A 23,673-nucleotide genomic window follows, 5' to 3' on the forward strand; every position below is an offset into this window, starting at 1 on the left:
TAAAATAGAAAAACCTTGTGACCTCTCTAGAGGCCATATATTTCATGAGATCTTCATGAAAATTGGTCAGAATGTTCACCTTGATGATATCTAGGTCAAGTTTGAAAGTGGGTCATGTGCCTTCAAAAACTAGGTTAGTAGGTCAAATAATAGAAAAACCTTGTGACCTCTTTAGAGGCCATATTTTTCATGGGATCTGTATGAAAGTTGGTCTGAATGTTCACCTTGATGATATCTAGGTCAAGTTCGAAAGTGGGTCAATTGCCTTCAAAAACTAGGTCAGTAGGTCAAATAATGGAAAAACCTTGTGACCTCTCTAAAGGCCATATTTTTCATGGGATCTGTATGAAAATTGGTCTGAATGTTCATCTTGATGATATCTAGGTCAAGTTCGAAACAGGGTCATGTGCAGTCAAAAACTAGGTCAGTAGGTCTAAAAATAGAAAAACCTTGTCACCTCTCTAGAGGCCATACTTGTGAATGGATCTCCATAAAAATAGGTCAGAATGTTCACCTTGATGATATCTAGGTCAAGTTCGAAACTGGGTCACATGCCTTAAAAACTAGGTCAGTAGGTCAAATAATAAAAAAAACCTTGTGACCTCTCTAGAGGCCATACTTTTCATGGGATCTGTATGAAAGTTGGTCTGAATGTTCATTTTGATGGTATCTAGGTCAAGTTTGAAACTGGGTCAAAAACTAGGTCAGTAGGTCTAAAATTATTAAAATCTTTTGACCTCTCTAGAGGTCATATTTTTCAATGGATCTTCATGAAAATTGATCTGAATGTTCACCTTGATGATATCTAGGTCAGTTTCGAAACTGGGTCACGTGTGGTCAAAAACTAGGTCATTAGGTCTAAAAATAGAAAACCTTGTGACCTCTCTAGAGGCCATATTATGATTTCATGAGATCATTCATGAAAATTCAAGTTGAACGGCAATGTTTCATCCAAATATGAATGTATCTCTAAGTAGGCTGAAAAGTTGCTAAATCATGGGTACGTAAACTTCGAAAACTAGGTCATAGGTCTAAAATAATAAAATCGTTTTAACCTCTCTAGAGGCCATATTTTTCAATGGATCTTCATGAAAATTGATCTGAATTTTACTTGATGATATCTAGGTCAGTTTCAAACTGGGTCACATGAGTCAAAAACTAGGCCAAGTATAAAATAGAAAAAACGGGCCTCTCTCAAAACATGGTTCATGTAGTGGAACGATGATTAGGCAAAGTTCCAGGTCACCATCAACTGGTCATCTTAGTAGGGTTGTGACCTCAGGACATATTTTCAAAATTTTGAAAATCGTTATTATCTTTATTTGCAAAAACTCGCAATGGAAAACGGTCTTCAATTGCCGACGTATTGAAAATGCTGTGTTTACTTTCCTGACGACATATCAAAATTTTAAACTATCCAGCAGCTGACCTTTCATTAGAAACTGTTTACCGAACGTTTACGTTTTGACACCGCTAGTAGGTGTGACAATTAATAAGTCATATTTTGGTGTATTTTATTTTAAATATATCACGACATGCAAATCCGAGACCATTGATTATGTTCAGTTGATGTGTTTTAGCGGAAATATACTGTGGATCTATGTGCTGGTCAAAGAAATGTATAAAGGTAAAGTACGATTCGTGATGTTTATTGTTTGAGAGCGATTACCGGTTTTGCAAAATTGAAAATTGGTTTCACCTAGTAATCGAATCGGATACAATTAACCTAGTAATCGTCCCAGTCCTATTTAGGAGTCACACTAGCCCTAGTTATGTCTCCCACCACACAGTGGTGTGGGAGACATATTGATTTACTCCAGTCTGTGTGTCTGTGTGTGTGTGTGTGTTTCTGTCACAAAGCTTGTCCCCACTCCAAGTCGAACATTTCTCATCCGATCTTCACCAAACTTAAACAAAATGTGTCTGCCAATAAGTGCTCGGCCAAGTTCGATAACTAGCCAAATCGTCCTAGGCACTTTGGAATTATGGCCCTTGAATTACCGAAAAATGCTCAGATTTTAGGTGCATTCCTGGAGCCAAAAGGACCCCTGTACTACTCATGAGTAGTCATGAGTAGTAAAGGGGTCCTTTTGGCATGAGTAGTATAGGGGTCCTTTTGGCTCCAGGAATGCGCATGCAGTCTTAGTATAGGAGTCCTTTTGACTTGATGAATGTGCATGCGCTCTAGTAGGGCAAGTTCGATAATGAGCCAAACTGGTCCAGGCACTTCGGAGTTATGGCCCTTGAATTACCAAAAATTGGCCTTTTTACTCTTGTCTGCGCTCTAACTCTAACATTTCTCATCCGAGCATCACCAAACTTTAACAAAATGTGTTTGACCATAGGTCCACGGCCAAGTTCGATAACTAGCCAAATCGGCCCAGGTACTTTGGAATTATGGCCCTTGAATTACCGAAAATGGGCCTTTTTATTCTCGTCCACACTATAAGTCCAACATTTCTCACCCGATCTTCACCAAATTTAAACCAAATGTTTTTTACCATAACTCCTCGACCAGGTTCATTAACTAGCCAAATCGCCAGAGGCACTCCAGAATTATGGCCCTTGAATTACCCAAAATTGGCCTTTTTACTCTTCAAAGGTATATTTGTAGTGAGTAAACAGTATATAAAGACTGACTTGCTATTTAGATGATTAGGCAGTTGTGGGAGACATGCGCTTTTCTCAAAAGCAACTCTAGTTTGTTAATATATTTTCAGTGCAAAAGTAACTTAATAAGAATCTAGTCAAAACATTTCTTAATTCAAATACCACATGAAGTTTGAACCATATTTTCATGTTGTTGATTTTTTTGGTACATGGCTCAGGTGATAAATGACTGGGTGATCTGTGATCACAATACATGGGGCAATGCTACAATCAGTGGTGATGATCAGACGAATTTTATCCCAATCAAGTGCCAAGAACTGCTGACATGATCCATGCCCTCTGCATATCCTCATTGACATACCCAAAAGGCCAAGGTTTTTGGTTAAGTGATACTCAAGTTACTGTGCAGAAAGTTTTCAATGTTCAGGACCCTGTGACCTGGATCCTTTGATCTACTGACCCAAAATCAGTAGGGGTCATCTAATTCATAAGACCAATCATAGTACCAAATTTGAAGATTCTGGAAATACTGGGTAAAAACCGTCTTCAAGATTCAGGCTCCTGTGACCATAAACTACTGACCCCAAACACAATAGGGGTCATCTATTTTATAAGCCCTATCTTGCTACCAAGTTTGAAGTTTTGGGTCAAATGCTTCTCAAGTTATTTGGCAAAAACCATTTTCAAGGTTCAGGCCCCTGTGACCTTGATCTACTAACCCCCAAAACTATAAGGGTCATCTGCTTTATAAGCCAAATCATGTTACCAAGTTTGGAGGTTCTGGGTCATGTTGTTCTCAAGTTAATGGGCAGAAACTGTTTTCAAGGTTCAGGTCCCCGGGTTATCAGGTGTAAAATGTCGCACTATCGACAGACGGACAGACCAACATACCGACGCTATAGAGAGGTGCAGGATGATTTATCCCTGTTTTATTTAAGGGGGGACATAATAAAACATCAAGTAAATTAATCCACCACTTTGTTTTTAAGCTTGGAAACAAAATGCTTGAAATTTTTATCAAATACTGAAATGTTCATAATTTTTCTCTATTTCAAGCCAATCGGATTTTTTTTCACTGCTTTAAATGGTTAAAGTACATCTACAAGACAGAACATTAGAACAATACTGCATATCCGTTTACTATCTCATGTTTTCTACAAAGAAAAATTCGAACAATTTCTGGTTTCTTTACAATTTATTTGTTTTGTATAAATTGCAGAATAGTATTTCATTCTAAATAATTCATGATTGCATAACAAAGTAATCATATGCAAAAAAGTATATAAAACCAGTAATGTTTACACCATTGACACATATATTCTAGAATCCTTTACAAATTAACATATCTCTATATAACAAGTTTCATATTAATAACAAATACATTTCTACATGCACAAATTACTTTTTTGTCTGAATTAAATAATTCAATGTCAAAAATCATGCTAAAGCAATGAGTACCTTATGGCAAAAAAACAATTCAGACAAATTTTTGTCTTTAAACAAAAAATAGCAACCTGTATGACAACCAATTTTAATCTGTTTTTTCCAATTCTTGATGTTACACTTAGAACTAGAATTTTGCAACCTGACAATACTTGAAGTATCAATTAAATCATGGTGCTCAAACTTTATCCATGGAATTTCATCAAGGATTGCAAACATTTGTTTACCCTATAAAGAATGTTCAACAAATTTCTCAAATTATTTCATGACTCTTTTAAACCAAAAACCAATAACTACAAATCAAATGAGAGTCCGATGCCATTTCACAGTTAAAACACAACCCACCTGCAAAGTTTTTAGCTCAGACTTTATTTATTTGAAGGTAAAACTGTTGGAGACCATCTAGAATGCTTATCTGCCAATTGTCATTCACGTGCCAAAAAACAACCAACAGATGCTATAGATCCAGACTGGTCTCAACTATTGTTTATACTGAAAACATTTCCACTTTGAACTCTTTCTTTCTATCTCTCAGTTCACTGTATTGATTTTCTTTTAAAAAAAAAAGGTAAATAAAATTATATCTTTGCTGAAATTTTTCAGTTTAAAATGTAAAGTTCAGATTTGCAAAATAAATTTCATCAAATAAAAAAATTGCAAGTGAAACTGTTTCTTTGTTTGAAACGTGTTCACATTTACTTCTTCAATCTTACTTCACTACATTAAATACTGATTTGGCAAGAGCAAAAATATGACAACATTCAAACTTGTCTAAATACTTGCAGCGTAAATATATGAAATGTGTATATATAATGGAAATGAAATAGTAATGAATGATTACAGAGCTCAAAGTTTAGGTTTGACTTAAATACAGTTTTGACTCAAAAAATAAAGTGTTCACAAGAAAAACTTTGCTTATATTGCCCATCAGTGATGCCTGGAAAAAGTCACTTGCTGTAATCCCGTTCTGAAATATTTTTTCTAGCGGCACAAATTTGCCTGAAAAGCATGCACACATTTACAGGACAGGAAAAACTATTCCAAATGAAATGAAAATGTATTAAGTCCACTTTTAACATGGAAAAATGAAATATCTTAACATTTGTTTCCCCATCCCACATTTTTTCAAGACATCAGAATGTACTGCAAGCTAATGTTAACATTCAGAAAATTCGAAAATCTGATCATGCTTTATAGATGTAAAGACCAGAAAGTTTGATTATTCCATTTTTTACGAGAAATTGTTCAGTGAAGATTATACTCTAATAAAGAAGGTGACGAAATAAAATATGCTAGTAAAAACACACAAGATAATAAAAATGTGAAAAAATGGCTATATAGCTACTAAACTAGAAAATTGAAAGACACTGCGGTAAATATGTACAAATAACATGTAGCCAAACAACTAGACAGCACTATAATCAGCTAACAACAATTTACAACCTAACATTCACAGACACATTAACTAAAACTGATCCAAATTGGGAAAGAATGCCAAAACTTTTCATCTTTCTCATCTTTCTGAAATCCTTACACTGATAAAAACTCACCCCTACTTTTCATGACAAAACAGTGATATATTCCGACAACCAACGAAAAAATTAAGCTCTGACAGATAAAAAATCGCAACTTACAAAAAGTTTCATTCTGACAAATCTCACAATATTTCTAACGGACAAAAAAGTTCCATTCTGACAAAATCCCCCCAAAAATCATGACAACAAAGTCACTTTCTGACCTACACTTTCAATAAAGATTCCATTTTTTTCTGACAAAAATGTTAACATAATACTCTTCAGTAATGAATAACAACTCAATTTCTGTTCTAAGTTACATTTACGCCAACATAAATGATTCTTTCCTAAGGAAATGAAGCCCTGAAATTGCATATGTTAATTTACATAACACAGTGAGAACATACATCTGACATAGTTCTACAAAATTTGATGTGGTTCTTATTTACTTTACAAAACATTACACAGTACAAGGGTTAAGAGCAAAAATACACATTTTTTTCTATAAAAGGACTTGCAGATTTCTTCTCTTAAACCCTCAAATTTAGCTTCTAAATGTAACCCGAGCATTCAAGCTTTCTACAATGCACACAAAAGCGGTATTAAGATTATAAAAAATTGAAACTGGAGACCAGTCTCAAGCTCTAGCATCTGATTGGTCCATTTTGAGCACTGTCTTTAAATTGTCTTTAAATTGACCAATGGCAAGACTGCTTTCTGAGACTGGTTTCCAATCTTGAAGCCTGAAGCCTGAGCAGTGAAGCATTGTACAAATACACAAAAGCAGAAAAAAAAACACCATAAAAAGTTTCAAATGATAAAAATGTCTGGTATATACACCAAGTAGTCCATCAAATTTGTGCCTTTTTTTTTTTGAAACTAAAAAATATGACATGATACATGTAAAACATTCATGTGTAAAATTTCTGATCAAAAATATGTATATAAAAAAAAAAAAACAGTTGTCAAGACTGAGAAGTCGCTGAATTGAAGACCATTCTAAAAATTGTTTACACTCTGCATGAGCAAAATCTTCAAAATGGCCAATGGTAAAGCTTCAGTCCAGGACTGGTTTTCAAATTCAGTCTGGTAACATCAGTGTTGGTTTCTGTAGACTGGTATATCTGGTATTGTTGAATAAATAAACATTCTTTGCATTTGTGACTGGAATAATATAATGAATTTGGTGCAGCATTAAGACAAAAAACATCTACAGTTTTAATCAAAAGACAAGTCTGAAAATCTGAAATTCAAGTATTCTTATAAGCTTGGCAACTGAGTGGTACAGTACCCGCTTTGAGTATGCCAGGTCCTGGGCTTGATCTCTTGCCCTGTCATAACAGAGATGTGAACACTTGCACGACGGCATCAAAGGGCAATGGTTACTTGTCTCTCCTACCCTAGTGGCAACTGATACCATAAGGAACATAATTTTAGAACTTTTTTCTGCTGTCATCCTAAAATAAAACTGTCTGAACTAACAAGCTATAATCTTTACAATATTCACACTTCCTTATCCTTTTAGCAAACATGAGCAGCATATCGTGTGATATTCACAAGTCAAAAGGCATCTAGTTTAGGCAATTATTCAAATAATTGCAAATTCCTGAACAAAAAATTCCAAACTAATAACAATGTTGCCCTCGACAACCTTACAAATAAAAATTCTAACCAAAAAAAAAAATCCTAAGAACATTTAAAAATTACTACATTAAAACTGACATAACAGTAAAACATTAAATGTGATACTTTCCATGAACACATTCTATGAGCTTCTTGTTATCAACCGTACTTTTAGAATATTTTTAACAATGATTATAATTGATTAGACGTGTATTGAGAAACATGCACAAATTCTGCCGCTGATTAATAGCAAACTTTACAAGCTCAATATTAATCTGCTAAGAACAAGTGCCCTTATTTCTCGATAAAAATCTATTGATTTTTGTGCATATCTATCTGTACTCACAACTGATAATTATAATTTGTTCATTTTGAGAAAATTTGAAACAGTCATCATTACAACAGGCTGACACACATTAAACTGATGTCACCCAGTTCATATGAAAATCTGCATGTCAATAAGGAAAACTATCAATGCTTCAGGTCATACTTTAAGTACATGGAGATGAACAAGAGGACCATGATGGTCCTGAATCGCTCACCTATCCCCACATGACCCAGTGTTGAACTAAGTATGATGTCGTTATTTCTATTATTTGACATGGTGACCTAGTTTTTGAGCACATGTGACCTAGATATCATCAAGATAAAAAATTCTGACCAATTTTCATGAAGATCCATTGAAAAATATGGCCTCTAGAGAGGTCACAAGGTTTTTCTATTATTTGACCTAATGACCTTTTTTTGAAGGCACGTGACCCACTTTTAAACTTGACCTAGATTTCATCAAGGTGAACATTCTCACCAATTTTCATGAAGATCTCATGAAAAATATGGCCTCTAGAGAGGTCACAAGGTTTTTCTATTTTTCGACCTACTGACCTAGTTTTTGACCACACATGACCCAGTTACCAACCTGACCTAGATATCATCAAGAAGAACATTCTCACCAGTTTTCATGAAGATCCATTGAGAAATATGGCCTCTAGAGAGGTCACAAGGTTTTTCTACTTTCAGACCTACTGACCTAGTTTTTGACCCCACGTGACCCAGTTTCGAACCTGACCTAGATATCATCAAGGTGAACATTCTGACCAATATTCATGAAGATCTCATGAAAAATATGGCCTCTAGAGAGGTCACAAGGTTTTTCTATTTTTAGATCTTCTGACCTAGTTCTTAATCCCACGTGACCCAGTTTCGAACTTGATCTAGATATCATCAAGGTAAACATTCTGACCAATTTTCCTGAAGATCCATTGAAAAATATGGCCTCTAGAGAGGTCACAAGGTTTTTCTATTTTTAGACCTACTGACCTAGTTTTTGACCGCACGTGACCCAGTTTCGAACTTGACCTAGATATCATCAAGCTGAACATTCTGACCAATTTTCATGAAGATCCATTGAGAAATATGGCCTCTAGAGAGGTCACAAGGTTTTTCTATTTTTAGACCTACTGACCTAGTTTTTGATCCCACATGACGCAGTATCGAACTTGATCTAGATATCATCAAGGTGAACATTCTGACCAATATTCATGAAGATCTCATGAAAAATATGGCCTCTAGAGAGGTCACAAGGTTTTTCTATTTTTAGATCTACTGACCTTGTTTTTACCCCCACATGACCCAGTTTCGAACTTGACCTAGATATCATCAAGCTGAACATTCTGACCAAATTTCATGAAGATCCATTGAGAAATATGGCCTCTAGAGAGGTCACAAGGTTTTTCTATTTTTAGACCTAATGACCTAGTTTTTGACCCCACGTGACCCAGTTTCGAACTTGATCTAGATATCATCAAGGTGAACATTCTGACCAATATTCATGAAGATCTCATGAAAAATATGGCCTCTAGAGAGGTCACAAGGTTTTTCTATTTTCAGACCTACTGACCTAGTTTTTGACCCCACGTGACCCAGTTTCGAACTTGACCTAGATATCATCAAAGTGAACATTCTGACCAATTTTCATGAAGATCTTGTGAAATATATGGCCTCTAGAGAGGTCACAAGGTTTTTCTATTTTTAGACCTACTGACCTAGTTTTTGACGGCACGTGACCCAGTTTCGAACTTGACCTAGATATCATCAAGGTGACTATTCTGACCAACTTTCATAAAGATCCCATGAAAAATGTGACCTCTAGAGTGGTCACAAGCAAAAGTTTACGGACGCACGCACGGACGGACACACGACGGACGACGGACGCCGCGCAATCACAAAAGCTCACCTTGTCACTTTGTGACAGGTGAGCTAAAAATACGTACTTTTAAATGATTGTCCTATTAAACATACCAAATTTAAACTATAAATTACTGCAAACTACTAAATACTTGAGCCAACTGAACTTTTTAATGGGACTATACGCATTCATTACTGTAAAAGCAGTAATTTTCGCGAGGGTCTACATCTCGTGAAAATTAATCCCCGCGTAAATATTCACCATTAGAATTCTAATTAAGGTAGGATACCATTTTTTACAATTTCACGAATATTATATAAACCTTGCGAACATACTCAAAATTTTGAATTCTACTTTTACAGTAGATGCACACAGCTGATGTGAAAATCGTCCAATGCTAAAATATCCCAAAGTACGGTAATTAAATGTGTAAAAATTGAGTGAATATACTATGTATATGACAACAGCTCTCTAACAATCTAACACCTATCTCAGCAGTATTTTTTTGACGGTTTTATAATGCTTTTAGAACATACACATAAATACATATGGCAACAATATTATGATACGAAAATCGGCATCCTTAATAAAAAATATGACCAATGATAAAATGACAAAGAAAACTTCCATTTGGATAACTTCAAATATAAACAATCTAGTGTAGCCCTATGAATATATAAACTTCTTTGGTAATAAAACTTCATTATTTTGTTGATTTTTTTTTAAATATGCTGTAAGCATTCAACAATTCTTTTTTTTTTTTAACTTGTATGCTTTTATGTATGTCCAAGTTTGCTATTTAACCAGTCAAATTCATTGCAAAGTTTTTTCATTTTTAGTGTCTAAAAAAAATACAAAAATATGACCCTTAATGCCTTTCAATAATTCCATTCCTGAAATCTTGACTATCTTTGTTTAATTTATGTAATAAATGGTCATCTTTCCACAATTACCATGCTTTAAAGTTAACAAGTGGTCCAATTTCTAGAATATTACAATCTTCTATGACAGAGCAAACATCCGAGAGAGTGCTTAGTTTCATGTTTGTAAGTAGACCAACTGACAATCTGTATTTCAGTATCTCTAAATATTCAATAATCATTCAATTACAAAGCACTTTACACCTTCATGAAAGTCGGGAAGTCACATTCTAATTTATTCCTCATGAAAAGAATGTATTTTTCTCACTTTACACACACTATGTCTGATAGCCATATTCACATTATGTTAAAATGTAGACAATGATTTTTGCACATTACACAGATGCATATTTCCATGTGTAATAGTTCAGTTTTAACACATGAAAATGAATATAGATGATTTGTTTTGCACGACACATCGAGAATTATCTACATCTTACATTTTCCAGTGGTCAGCAGTAGGCCTTGCCATTCATTGCTAATTGGACTTGTTCTAGTTTATAATTCAGTCTATTTTTACGTGCAAACTCATCTTCATCGAGTGCACTTATGAGATCCTCTTGATAGTGTTGCACATATTTATACAGTTCATATAACGCTGCATTCATGTTGAACTCATCTTGGTGAGTCTGAAAACAAAAGAAAGAAACTTCGATATTATAGACTCATAATGTGATCATTTGAAAAATGCATCATAACTGATAAATGCGAATCGGGTTTAGAACAAAAGATCTATTAGTTTTATTTTGCCAAGAAGTTTCGAACTGATCTGAATATTTGATAAGCAGATATGTGAACTGTTTCACCAAATTTACTATTTTTGATTAGCTCCCTTTAACAAGTTAGGCTTGTAAAATCACCATCAACTCTGCCACCAGATAGCCGAATTCTGAACTAAGGAACACGAAATAAAGAACAGAAACACACAAGAACTTTGTATACAGTGTTGTTAAGTTTTTTTCTAGTCTGATTTCATTTTATTTTTGATTATTTATTTGCAAGTAACTAACCACTTCTTCAAGATCAATAAATATTTCAAGTCCGCCTATCAAACACCACAATTTGGGTAATTAATCTTAGAAATAAAGCGTTGAAAATATCAAACAACCAGACTTACCCGTGATTCATCAGCCATCATGGCCGTCATATCCTGATCACTTATGGCTGGCATCATTTTGATGTCTTGGTAATATCTGCAAAAAAATATTGAAGATTTAGGTGATTTCTTTTTTTTATAACACAAGATAGAACATATCTTTTTTTTTCTTCAATAACTGCAAATGCATTTCTGTTTAGTATTAATAATACAAGTGTCTTGTATATAAACTGTGTTCTATACAATATCATTTAGGTAACTGAGGTCAGCAAACTTAGAGATTATCCTGGATTTATGATATAAAAAAAAATTTTCAGCAAGGACACTAAAATGGAATCAATGTCTTACACAATGTATTTTCTTACAATATAACTTTGTTAACAATGATGCATCCTCGACTTCAAAACAGTAACTGAAGTAATGAATTTTGCTGACACCCATGTAAAATAAAATTCACTTATGGACCAGCAACCTATACAATACGAGAGTTAATACAAAATAGATGGTTTTTACTTTAGTACAGCAAATATGAGCCACACCATGAGAAAACCAACATAGTGCATTTGTGACCAGCATGGATGATCCAGACCAGCCTGCGAATCCGTGCAGTCTGGTCAGGATCCATACTGTACGCTTTCAAACCATATTGCAATTAGAGAAACGGTAAGCAAACAGGATCATCCATGCCGGTCGCAAATGCACTAAGTTGATTTTCTCATGGTGTGCACTAAGTTGATTTTCTCATGGTGTGGCTCAATTATTAGTTGAATACAGACCATCCAGACATCAAAACTTACAGATTGCTGATTTATGAAAGGAGTCAAGTAAAAATACAAACCTTTCTACCCATTTTTTGTAGGTGGGTATATCTTTGGCATATAACAATTTGCTAGAGGGAGAGTCTTTTCCTAGTTTATGCTCACTCATTGAGCACGAGTCCATGAAGTTTTGAGCAACTACTGACAAGCATGAGTCCACGATGTTTGACTTGTAGATGTCAAACACAAAGTTAGGATTCTTTATCACATTAACCCAGAAACGCAGTGGAAGACTGAAAAATAAAAATAACAGGACTAAGATATCTTTAAAACAAAAATATATACAGTGAATCATGACTCACATGAGCATCAGTGGCTAAAGCACCTAGACTTGTGTAATTCATGTGGCACTGGCTGTTTTCTTTATACAGATGCAACTTGTTATCTCGAATTCAAAGGGATCAAGCTTTTTATTTCTAGATAACCAAAATTCGACTTAAAATTGTATTTCGTGAGCATGTTTTCAGGACAGGACTCAAAAATATCTTCGAGATAACCAGAATAATACACCTTTGAAACTGTATATCAATATACAAAAAATGTGCTGCATATACTGTGAAATCAATATTTGTGGTGGATTAATTTTCCTGGCTGAATTAACCCCAGGAATTAAATTCCATCAAACAAGTGAAAGCCTTCCTGATTTTAACTTTGAAAGCTGAAATCAACAAATTCATATCCTCATAAAGTAGCTATAATGGCCAAAACCACGATATTTCATGCCCATGAAACAAAATGATTTCACAGAAAGTAGTATCTTAATGGTAGTACATATAATTGAGCCGTGCCATGAGAAAATCAACATAGTGGGTTTGCGACCAGCATGGATCCAGACCAGCCTGCGCATCCACGCAGTCTGGTCAGGATCCATGCTGTTCGCTAATGGTTTCTCTAATTGCAGTAGGCTTTAAAAGCGAACAGCATGGAGCATGGATGCGCAGGCTGGTCTGGATCCATGCTGGTCGCAAACCCACTATGTTGATTTTCTCATGGCGCGGCTCAATTATGTATTCTGAAATCTCAACCTGATAAAATGATACAGCACTTACCTATTGGATTTCCATGTATGTACTACATCTTGGTCCTGGACACCATGTAACAGAGCCTGATCGTCAAGGAAATCAAACATGTATTTGATCGCTAATGGCAACGATGTTCCTCTGTGAACAGTGCTGAATATTCTCTCAAATAAATCATCCACAAACTGCTGCAGTGTGCCCTAGAAATAAATTTCATGCATTATGAAATGAAAAACACATGATAAAATGAAGTCATTACTATTCTCACAAAATGTCAAAATATCTACCGGTAATTAAATTCAGGCTTATACAGAAAATACCAATTTCTAACATACATTATTTTTCAATGCTTAAAATGAGAGCTCTGAATTTAGTGTCACATTCATCTTACCAAAAAAATATTTTATCAAAACTTGTACCTTTGTTGCGAGCAGTCTGGTCAGATAGATTTCTGAGACCATCTTACTGCCACGGTCTCCTTCCTTCGCATTCTCCTGATCATGCTGTTTTACCTGAAATACACAAGGTAATGATCTTAATGTTTTCATTGCTGGATTTAAATGAATCAGACACAAGTTTGGTCATACGGCAACTTTCCAGCTTATATAGCTGAGGAAGGCCAAAAGTGCCCAACCAGTCATTAGGCATAGGTGAGCACCTGGGTAGAACCATTGACCTTCTCTATGTTAGCTGGATTGCTTTCTCATATGATGACCCCAGCAGGGCTTGAACCAATAAAGGTGACAGGGAGGATCACTGACCTTTATAAGACATATTGTATAACGTAGATTTTTTTTTTTTTTGGTTGGATTTAACGTCGCACTGACACATGATAGGTCATATGGTGACTTTCCAGCTTTTAATGGTGGAGGAAGACCCCAGGTGCCCCTACGTGCATTATTTCATCACGAGCGGGCACCTGGGTAGAACCACCGACCTTCCGTAAGCCAGCTGGATGGCTTCCTCACATGAAGAATTCAATGCCCCGAGTGAATAACCTAGATTAATTCCATCAAATACAAATGATGTCAATAAACTTACAAGGTGGTAATACTTGGTTCCACCATTGTTACTAGAGTTCTCTATATCTATGTTTACACTTTGTGGTGATGCTGTTCTATTTAGAGAGGGACTTCTACCGCTGTATATCACACTACCGTCTGAAATATACACAGCTCATGTAAGAATATAACTTAAGTTAGGTAAGAATATGATGTAGGCTAAGTTAAAACATAAACATAATTAAGGTAAGAACATAATGAAAGATAAGTAAGAACATAATGCAAGATAGGTAAGGACATAATGTAATATAGGTAAGAACATAATGTAAATAAGGTAAGAACATAATGTTAGGTTAAGAACACAATGTAATTTAGGTAAGAACACAAAGTAAGATGTGTAAGTACATAATGTAAGGTAGGTAAGAACATAATGTTAGGTTAAGAACACAATGTAATTTAGGTAAGAACACAAAGTAAGATGTGTAAGTACATAATGTAAGATAGGTAAGAACATAATGTAAAACAAGTAAGATAAGTAAAAACTTAATGTAATTTAGGTAAGTATACAAAATAAGATATGTAAGTACACAATGTAAAGTAGGTAAGCATACAATGCAAGATAGGTAAGAACATAATGTAATAAAAGTAAGAACATAATGCAAGATATGTAAGAACATAATGTAAGATAGGTACGGATATTATGTAAATTCGTTAAGAACATAATGTAAGATAGGTAAGAACATAATGTAAGGTTAAGAACATAATGCAAGATAGGTAAGAACATAATGTAAGATAGGTACGGATATTATGTAAATCCGTTAAGAACATAATGTAAGATAGGTAAGAACATAATGTAAGATAGGTATGGACATTATGTAAATTAGGTAAGAACATAATGTAAGTAAGAATATAACATCTGTAAAGGAAGACTACAATGTAACGGTAAGTTAGGTAAGTTGTAAGTTGTGAATATTTTTTATTCTCAAGTTTAAATACTCTGCCAATGTTTACACTGGAAATGAAAGTGGTGAATATAGGCATATAAAATGGAACAGCTTCAATCAGTAAGACAGTTTCAATATCACTATGAAATGAACTCTATAATCACAGCATTGGTTATACATGTATTCTTACTTAACATTCTTACCTTACATTTAGAGAATACCACTAATTTTCTTTTTTATTACACAATTATGAGTGTGATTCAATTTGTGTTTTATCTAACTACAGACTAAAAATGGATTCACACTTTCACACAGATGTTGGTTACACTAGAAACAAAAAGGTTAAAAGTCCTACAGGCCCTGTTTACAACAAAACAAGACATCACAGCTTTAGTCAAATGATTAGTACACAAATTGTTAGTTGTTAGTAAAGAACATAAATTGCTGTTTACACTTTTTAAACATTTGCACGCTTCTCCCAAATGATATGATTCAATTTAACATATTTTCCCAATGTAAAGAATATTTCCCCAATTTAATGTATATTTCCCCAAGTTTTACATAACTTTCCCCATGCAATATAAATACTCCTGATGTCATGCTTAAATGTTAACGGGGTCTTACATTCCTCTTTACCGAAACGCTTATAATCGAAGCTCTTGGAAGACTTTTCTGACGTTGTGGAAAGATCGTATATTGAAGGCGTCTGCTTCGGCACCAACGCCATGTATGCACCATCTGGAACCTTTAAAATACAATAAATGTCACGTCACAGTAGTGGACAAGAAAACATCAAGATGACTGTAAACTACAAAAATTTATGCCAAATGAATTAAATGATGAAGAATATTCCTCATAAATTTAAGCAGTCTATTTTCAATAAATCTTGAGATGATCCATCCCAAGTCTAGCAGACTGATAAATTGATTAATAACATACAAAACTTGAATGTGAACAAAGAGTCAACGAGCCAGCAAAGCTATACAATCTGGCTGCTTAAGACAGGTGGCTGTTTAAGACAAATCAAAATTAGAACAAGAAGTCAATTAGGGAAGTTAACTGACTGACTGCTTAATACAGGTGGCCACTATGGCAGGTTCAACTGTAACAACATTTACCTGATAATGAGCTAAACTGTTGAGTTTTTTCGACTCGCCCTCTAGTTTTGTTGAATTATCTACATTAGATAAGATCATTTTCTGCATATTTTGGTCCCACTCTGACTCTGACTTTGGTGATTGAGCAAACAATACTGTAAACAAACACAAGTTACAAAGTTTTAAATTTGTGAATTATATATAACAGAACAACTACTGTTTGATTAAAAAATTCAGTGACTGTTTTTTCCAAAATGTTTTTAAATTTATAGCCATTTTTTTACAGATAAGAACCTAAGTACAACTTTCACTAATGGAAATTCCCGACCCCCTTGTCCTCAAACACGTTTTCAGTAAATATGTTACGTTTATGCTGACCGAGATATTCTTATAAGTTTTATTAGGTCCCAAAAACAACTGAAGTCAAAATGATTATTTTTAAAAACCGTTACCTCCTAAATGAACTTTTATGAAAACTTTCTAAACTTTCAGATACTTATAATTTCAATGTGTTCCTGGGAATTCAACACCTAGGGTACAAAACAAGCAGTTACAAGAACGTAAATAAATAAGTAGCTACTTGGATGATAGGTACAAATGTACTCCGGCACAGACATATTTATGCTAGAAATCTAGAAATTAATAACATTTTCTTCTCAATAAATTCTGAATTAATATTTGTCTGAATCTGCAAAGTCTCTGCAATTTTCTTGCTCAATTAACACCTGTCATTTCCTAATTTATAATTATATGCATTTCAATTAATGTTATTAACTACGATGCCAGACAGCTTAATAGTACGTCTGACATTTTGTTTCCATGCTTTGCATAAAATAGAAATGTCCTCAGTTTACACTTAAAAAAGTCAGACAGACTAATAAATTCCTTATTCTGTCTCAATTTTCTGCAATGATTAGGAATGTTTTAAGAATGTTCAAAGAACATTTAACTTTAGAACCACAATTTATCAATTCTAGGCTCTCTTTGTCATTCATAAACTTCCAAGCTGGTTGCTTAGGTTGATATATATGAATTGACAGTTAATACTAGATATCTTGAACTTACTTATCTAAAAATTCCAGCTATCTTGAAGACATTTTTAAGTCCCATCCCAAAAAATATGTACATAAAATATCATTTTAAGTAGAATTTTGGTAACACTTGATCTCTCAGAAATCGTGATACCGAGATTCAACTGTATCTGTCTTTGACTTCACAGACATTTTTGAATATGTATGACCTAATGACCCAGTTTTTAAACTGGCTGAGATATTAACGAGACAAACACGCTGGCTAGGTTTCATTAAGACTTAGCCTAATTGTTAAATCTACAGTCCTATCAGTAAAACTGCTGACGATGAACAGACAGATATTGACTAGACAGAATGGCAACAGACAAAGGGTGGTTTCAGTACATTTTGTCCTCAGAGCTAAATACATGCCCATTATAACTGTAAATACAAAATCACTTACCCAGATCTACATTTTGTTTAGTAGGCCTGCTACTAAATGGAGCATTCTTGTATATGGCATCAAGGATTTTCTCCTTCACTTGTGATATAGTGTCACAGTCTAACACCTTCACTGGGTGTGACTGCTGACCAAACTGCTCCATATCTTGAACATATATAGTCTGTAACAAAAGAAAAACTGATTACAGAATGGACATAGTAGTCAAGAGCACTGTGCTAATACAGAGAGGACATAGTGGTCAAGAAGTAACACTGCGCCAATACAGAGAGGACACAGTGGTCAAGAGGTAACACTGCGCTAATACAGAGAGGACACAGTGGTCAAGAGATAACACTGTGCCAATACAGAATGGACATAGTGGTCAAGAGGTAACACTGTGCCAATACAGAGAGGACATAGTGGTCAATAGGTAACACTGCGCTAATACAGAGAGGACATAGTGGTCAATAGGTAACACTGCGCTAATACAGAGAGGACATAGTGGTCAATAGGTAACACTGCGCCAATACAGAGAGGACATAGTGGTCAAGAGGTAACACTGCGCTAATACAGAGAGGACATAGTGGTCAAGAGGTAACACTGTGCTAATACAGAGAGGACATAGTGGTCAAGAGGTAACACTGCGCCAATACAGAGAGGACATAGTGGTCAAGAGGTAACACTGCGCTGATACAGAGAGGACATAGTGGTCAAGAGGTAACACTGCGCTAATACAGAGAGGACATAGTGGTCAAGAGGTAACACTGCGCCACTACAGAGAGGACACAGTGGTCAAGAGGTAACACTGCGCCAATACAGAGAGGACACAGTGGTCAAGAGGTAACACTGCGCCAATACAGAGAGGACACAGTGGTCAAGAGGTAACACTGCGCCAATACAGAGAGGACATAGTGGTCAAGAGGTAACACTGCGCCAATACAGAGAGGACATAGTGGTCAAGAGGTAACACTGCGCCAATACAGAGAGGACATAGTGGTCAGGAGATAACACTGTGCCAATACAGAGAGGACACAGTGGTCAAGAGGTAACACTGTGCCAATACAGAGAGGACACAGTAGTCAGGAGGTAACACTGCGCCAATACAGAGAGGACACAGTGGTCAGGAGGTAACACTGCGCCAATACAGAGAGGACATAGTGGTCAGGATGTAACAGTGCGCCAATACAGAGAGGACATAGTGGTCAGGAGGTAACACTGTGCTAATACAGAGAGGACATAGTGGTCAAGAGGTAACACTGTGCTAATACAGAGAGGACATAGTGGTCAAGAGGTAACACTGTGCTAATACAGAGAGGACATAGTGGTCAAGAGGTAACACTGTGCTAATACAGAGAGGACATAGTGGTCAGGAGGTAACACTGCGCTAATACAGAGAGGACATAGTGGTCAAGAGGTAACACTGTGCTAATACAAGACCAGGATTGCTACTTCAAACCGCTTGCTCTTCCAACTACAATTAGTAACATTCAGATAAGAATATATGGGTGTTCCAACTATTCCTGGCACAATGAAGAACCAGGGAAGCTTCTAGAACTGGTTTATCTTCTGTATCTTGCTCTATCCTCCAATTAATATTACAAATGGTCTTCTGCAGGAGTTAAATATGATTACCAATGGTGACTATAAATAAGCTTAAATACACACATACATATAAACTGATTATTGAAATGTTTATAGTGTTCTCTAAAAGTTAATTGTTTACAAAATGCACTAGAAATGTGTCCACTGGTAACACAAGCCACCTCAAAATATCAGTACATAATAGAAATTAACCTATGAAGGGCTGTTACTCCAGTAGTATAGCTCCATGGAGATTTCCATTTTTATGGACAACTACATAATTATCGTGTATAAATATTTGTGAATATCTCTAAAAGAAGCTTATTAAATGTCTGAAAAGTTCTAAAAACAACATTTTTAAGATACAGTCAAACCTGTCTATATCAACAAGTCTTGGGAGATAAAAAATGTATTTGGCAGGTGGTAACTCAACCATGGTAATTTTAAACTATTTGTTAAACAGGAGAACAGTGGCGTTTATCAGCAGGTTTTACAATAGTGGTCTTAATTTATCCTTTAGCCTGCTGGCGGCTAGCCATTCTGCCTTTGCGACCAGTGCAGACCAAGATCAGCCTGCACATCCATGCAGGCTGATTGCACTGATCATGGTCTGCACTGTTCCCTATTCAGTCAGTAAATTTTCAGTGAACACCCCTTTGATGAACAAGTGGTACTGCCCAAATTGAATGATGGATCAGTCCATTTTAGAAATTTAGCAGGCTAAAGGTTAGATGGGTTTGACAGTATATGGACTTTATTGCATTCATTCTCCCACTTTGTATCAAAGGTTCCATAGTTGCCCTTTTGTCATGAAGTGTCTGTATACATATATGAATACCATCAAAAGGTTTATAAACTACCTGTTGAAAATAACAATTGATTTTGGTCAGAAATGATACAATATACATAATTATGTAAAGACATATGTACATACCATAGGTTTATAATCGACCTGTTGTCGAATAAGTTTATCTTCACTGAGAGAATATCTCGCCTCTGATGTAACACTATCTACAGGACCTTTAGACGTCTGCTGTTTGATAGCTTGATATAACATGAACAATGGCTCTCCAGCACATTCCTGGAAAAAAACCAAACAAGATGGCCATGATATAACGTGAATGAACAATAGTTCTCTGGCACATTCCTGGAACAACAAAACAAGTTGGCCATGGCATAAAGTGAAAGAACAATGGCTCTACAGCACACTACTTATAACAGTATGTAGAATATTTTAACAATTTCAAATGAGTCTGTTGAGATGAAAGTTAAATTGTTTCAAAGCACATAAACTAATTACATACTGTCTTCTGAGATCTCATAGCTATGTGCTGAATGACAAATGGCCATTATGTTCTCTCTATTATGTATGTAATTCTTCATCATGTTCAGTCCTCAGTTCTAAGTATTGATTCTTGTAAAAGTACTAAAATAAACTAATGCAAGGGAAAACACTTTGAAAGCTCGTAAAATCATTTAATTTTGAGGCCATGAAATTTAGCGGTTTTAGGCAAAATGACTGTTTCATTGGGATACCAATCTGTTGATTTCAGATGGATGAGATGAATGAGAATTTTATTTCTTCGTTAGGACTTACTCTCGTGGATTGAAGCAACCAAGAAAATTAAGTCTCAAAAGAATATTAAGGAGTTAACTGTGCCTTAAAACGTAGTCAAACAATTCTACGCTCCAAATCCTTATGTGTTCAAATTCATTTAAAACTGATTTGAGTGGAAATTTTTGGTCCCAGAAATTAAAGTTCTGAGTAGAATGTATGTATCGGCTACAATACCTCCCACACACCACCAGCTCAAACACAAGTCAGTACATATCAACAATGCATCATTTCTAAAACTTACCCTTAAAAATTTATAGAGCAAGAATGTAAACCAATTGGTTAACATTTTCTCAGCGACAGATTCTGTACGACGTAACAGCAGTTTAGGATGATTTTTACCCTCTACCGATTTCTCTATCAGTTCTGCTAACAGAGTCTTTAATATTCTGTAAGAGATGAGAGAATGTTATAAGTATCTACCCATAATTCCATTTTACTGAATTGGGCAAAAAACTATACACATAGTAAGTCAGTTTCATACAACTGAAATGTTAAACATCATTAAGACTCAAGTACAGTCTAACCTGTTTAAAGCTGTCATCGAACGGACTGACTGGAAGTGGCCACTATAGACAAGTGACCACTATATCCAGGTTTTCAATGCAATTTCATGTATCCAAAGCGTATTGTTAATAATAATGTACAAGTTCTTTTATTATATTAGGCGTAAATAACAGTATTTTAGTGACTGTTAAAATGCAGTCAGCAGACATTAGAAAAATTGAATGCTTACTTTTCTTTTGGCCGCTGACTGCGTTAGACTAGGCCAGGCTACATATACAGTCATTTTATCAGGAATTCCAACAGTACCAGGAAGTGACCATTCTAAGCAGGGTCACACTATATACAAGTGTTAGTTAATACTGTATTTACAGTAAAGATTGATAACTATGAATATCAGAATGTTTGCAATCAAAGCCCAAGAGAGCAATGTAAAACATTGCAAGAAACTACACAGATGCTGCTAACAGAAAATGTTAAGGTAATGGACCTGTAATGATACTCGCGTATTTCCGTACGATTATGTCTCCTAATACTACTTCAGTATTCTTCAGCTGTTACTGTAGCAGCTTCCCATACCAGCTAGGGAATACCACAATCACACACAAAGAATACATGAGCCGTGCCATGAGAAAACCAACATAGTGGGTTTGCGACCAGCATGGATCCAGACCAGCCTGCGCATCCACGCAGTCTGGTCAGGATCCATGCTGTTCGCTTTTAAAGCCTATGGGAATTGGAGAAACTGTTAGCGACCAGCATGGATCCTGACCAGACTGCGCGGATGCACAGGCTGGTCTGGATCCATGCTGGTTGCAAACCCACTATGTTGGTTTTCTCATGGCACGGCTCAGTCATAATCAAATAGAAATTGATGACTGCAATTATGGGCCCAGCTTAACATTTTTAATGATGAAAACAACAAAACATACTCAGTTGCATACTCCATCCTGGTCTGTAATGCTACTGAAATTAGCGACGCTACATTGACACGTTCTCGCATGCTGAATTTCTTGTTTGCCTCAAGTGTACGCACAAAGGTAAGAAGGAATGTTCGATTTCCGATCAGCTGAGAAAATAACTTCAACCCATGTTCAATCTGCTCACGCCTGGCCGGGTCAACCTAAAAATAACAAAATATGCAAGTTTAATCTAGGTACAACTTCAAAAGCACTAACAGTTTTATACACAGTCACCACACAAAAGATAATACTGTTATACAATATTATAAAATTCTACTTCCTTATTGTCTTGCCATCAGTTATGTTCAGAGTTATAAAGTTATTACAAAGAAAAAACTGCTACTCTGAAATTACGATTTTTCTAAAAAGAGACAGTATCAGATCTTTTTCTAAACATATCGTTTACAAAAATTTAATATTATTGTACTTTTTTCTGAAATTAGACCAATGTGGTATTTGTGGATTTATGTATACTTTGGAATCATTATTCTATGTGGATGCCTAATTTCATGGATAATGTGGTTACTTCAATCCACAAAATTAAATCACAATGAACAAATAAAATTCCCATTCTTTTTCATCTAAAAATTTATATCCCGCAAAACAGCCATTTTGGCCCCAAAAAATGGCCCAAACCAGGAAATTTCATGCTCACAAATTAAATGATTTTGCAGTAATCTATATTTGAGCCACACCATGAGAAAATCAACATAGTGGGTTTGCGACCAGCATCCGCGCAGTCTGGTCAGGATCCATGCTGTTCGCTAACAGTTTCTCTAATTCTCAATAGGCTTTGAAATCGAACAGCATGAATCCTGACCAGACTGCACGGATGCGCAGGCTGGTCTGGATTCATGCTGGTCGCAAAGCCACTTTGTTGGTTTTTCCATGGCGCGGCTCATTTCATTATTTTGTGACTATTTTTACACAGACATATTTATTCTGCTGAGATACTGGTATGCCAGTATTTCCCAGCTTGAGACTGATAATGATTGTATTATGTTCTTGTCTTCAAAGAAGGTCTCTTTCTTTTTGTAGAAATATCTAAATATCATTGATAAATATTGGATATGACTTACGTCAAGATCTCTAATAACTGGGTGTGAATCTTCATCCTGCGGGAATAGTACTCTCATACAATAAGTACGATAATCCCAAAACGGGATGGCAATTTGTCCAAAATGATCACTCGTCAATTCTGTCATGTCAGTCTGCAGTTCCGCAAATGCTGAAATATTACAGTAGTGATGAATGTTTACAAAAAAGAAAGAAATTGTGTAAATGTCAAA

At 35.4% G+C, this 23,673-nt stretch overlaps 1 protein-coding gene across 6 annotated transcripts in view; it reads right to left on the minus strand.

Annotated features, from left to right (window-relative positions):
* Positions 1–4,578: 4,578 nt before the first annotated feature.
* LOC123529213 (plexin-A2-like) overlaps positions 4,579–23,673 on the minus strand; it is a 134,260-nt gene continuing 115,165 nt past the window's right edge. For 5 of the 6 annotated variants that reach the window (XM_053522248.1, XM_053522249.1, XM_053522246.1 and 2 more), the window contains exons 20-32: positions 23,464–23,612; positions 22,355–22,545; positions 21,163–21,307; positions 20,238–20,384; positions 17,744–17,903; positions 16,292–16,425; positions 15,798–15,918; positions 14,270–14,388; positions 13,648–13,740; positions 13,259–13,428; positions 12,230–12,442; positions 11,413–11,488; positions 4,579–10,924 (exon numbers count right to left, since the gene is read on the minus strand). In XM_053522248.1, the coding sequence (XP_053378223.1) occupies positions 10,748–10,924; positions 11,413–11,488; positions 12,230–12,442; positions 13,259–13,428; positions 13,648–13,740; positions 14,270–14,388; positions 15,798–15,918; positions 16,292–16,425; positions 17,744–17,903; positions 20,238–20,384; positions 21,163–21,307; positions 22,355–22,545; positions 23,464–23,612 (1,895 nt within the window). In that variant the 3' untranslated portion in view covers positions 4,579–10,747. The remainder of the gene's footprint in view (positions 10,925–11,412; positions 11,489–12,229; positions 12,443–13,258; positions 13,429–13,647; positions 13,741–14,269; positions 14,389–15,797; positions 15,919–16,291; positions 16,426–17,743; positions 17,904–20,237; positions 20,385–21,162; positions 21,308–22,354; positions 22,546–23,463; positions 23,613–23,673) is intronic. The other variant, XM_053522250.1, reaches the window with a different exon arrangement.

This window comes from Mercenaria mercenaria, chromosome 13 (assembly GCF_021730395.1).
Source record: "Mercenaria mercenaria strain notata chromosome 13, MADL_Memer_1, whole genome shotgun sequence".
In the NCBI taxonomy this organism is placed as follows: domain Eukaryota; kingdom Metazoa; phylum Mollusca; class Bivalvia; order Venerida; family Veneridae; genus Mercenaria; species Mercenaria mercenaria.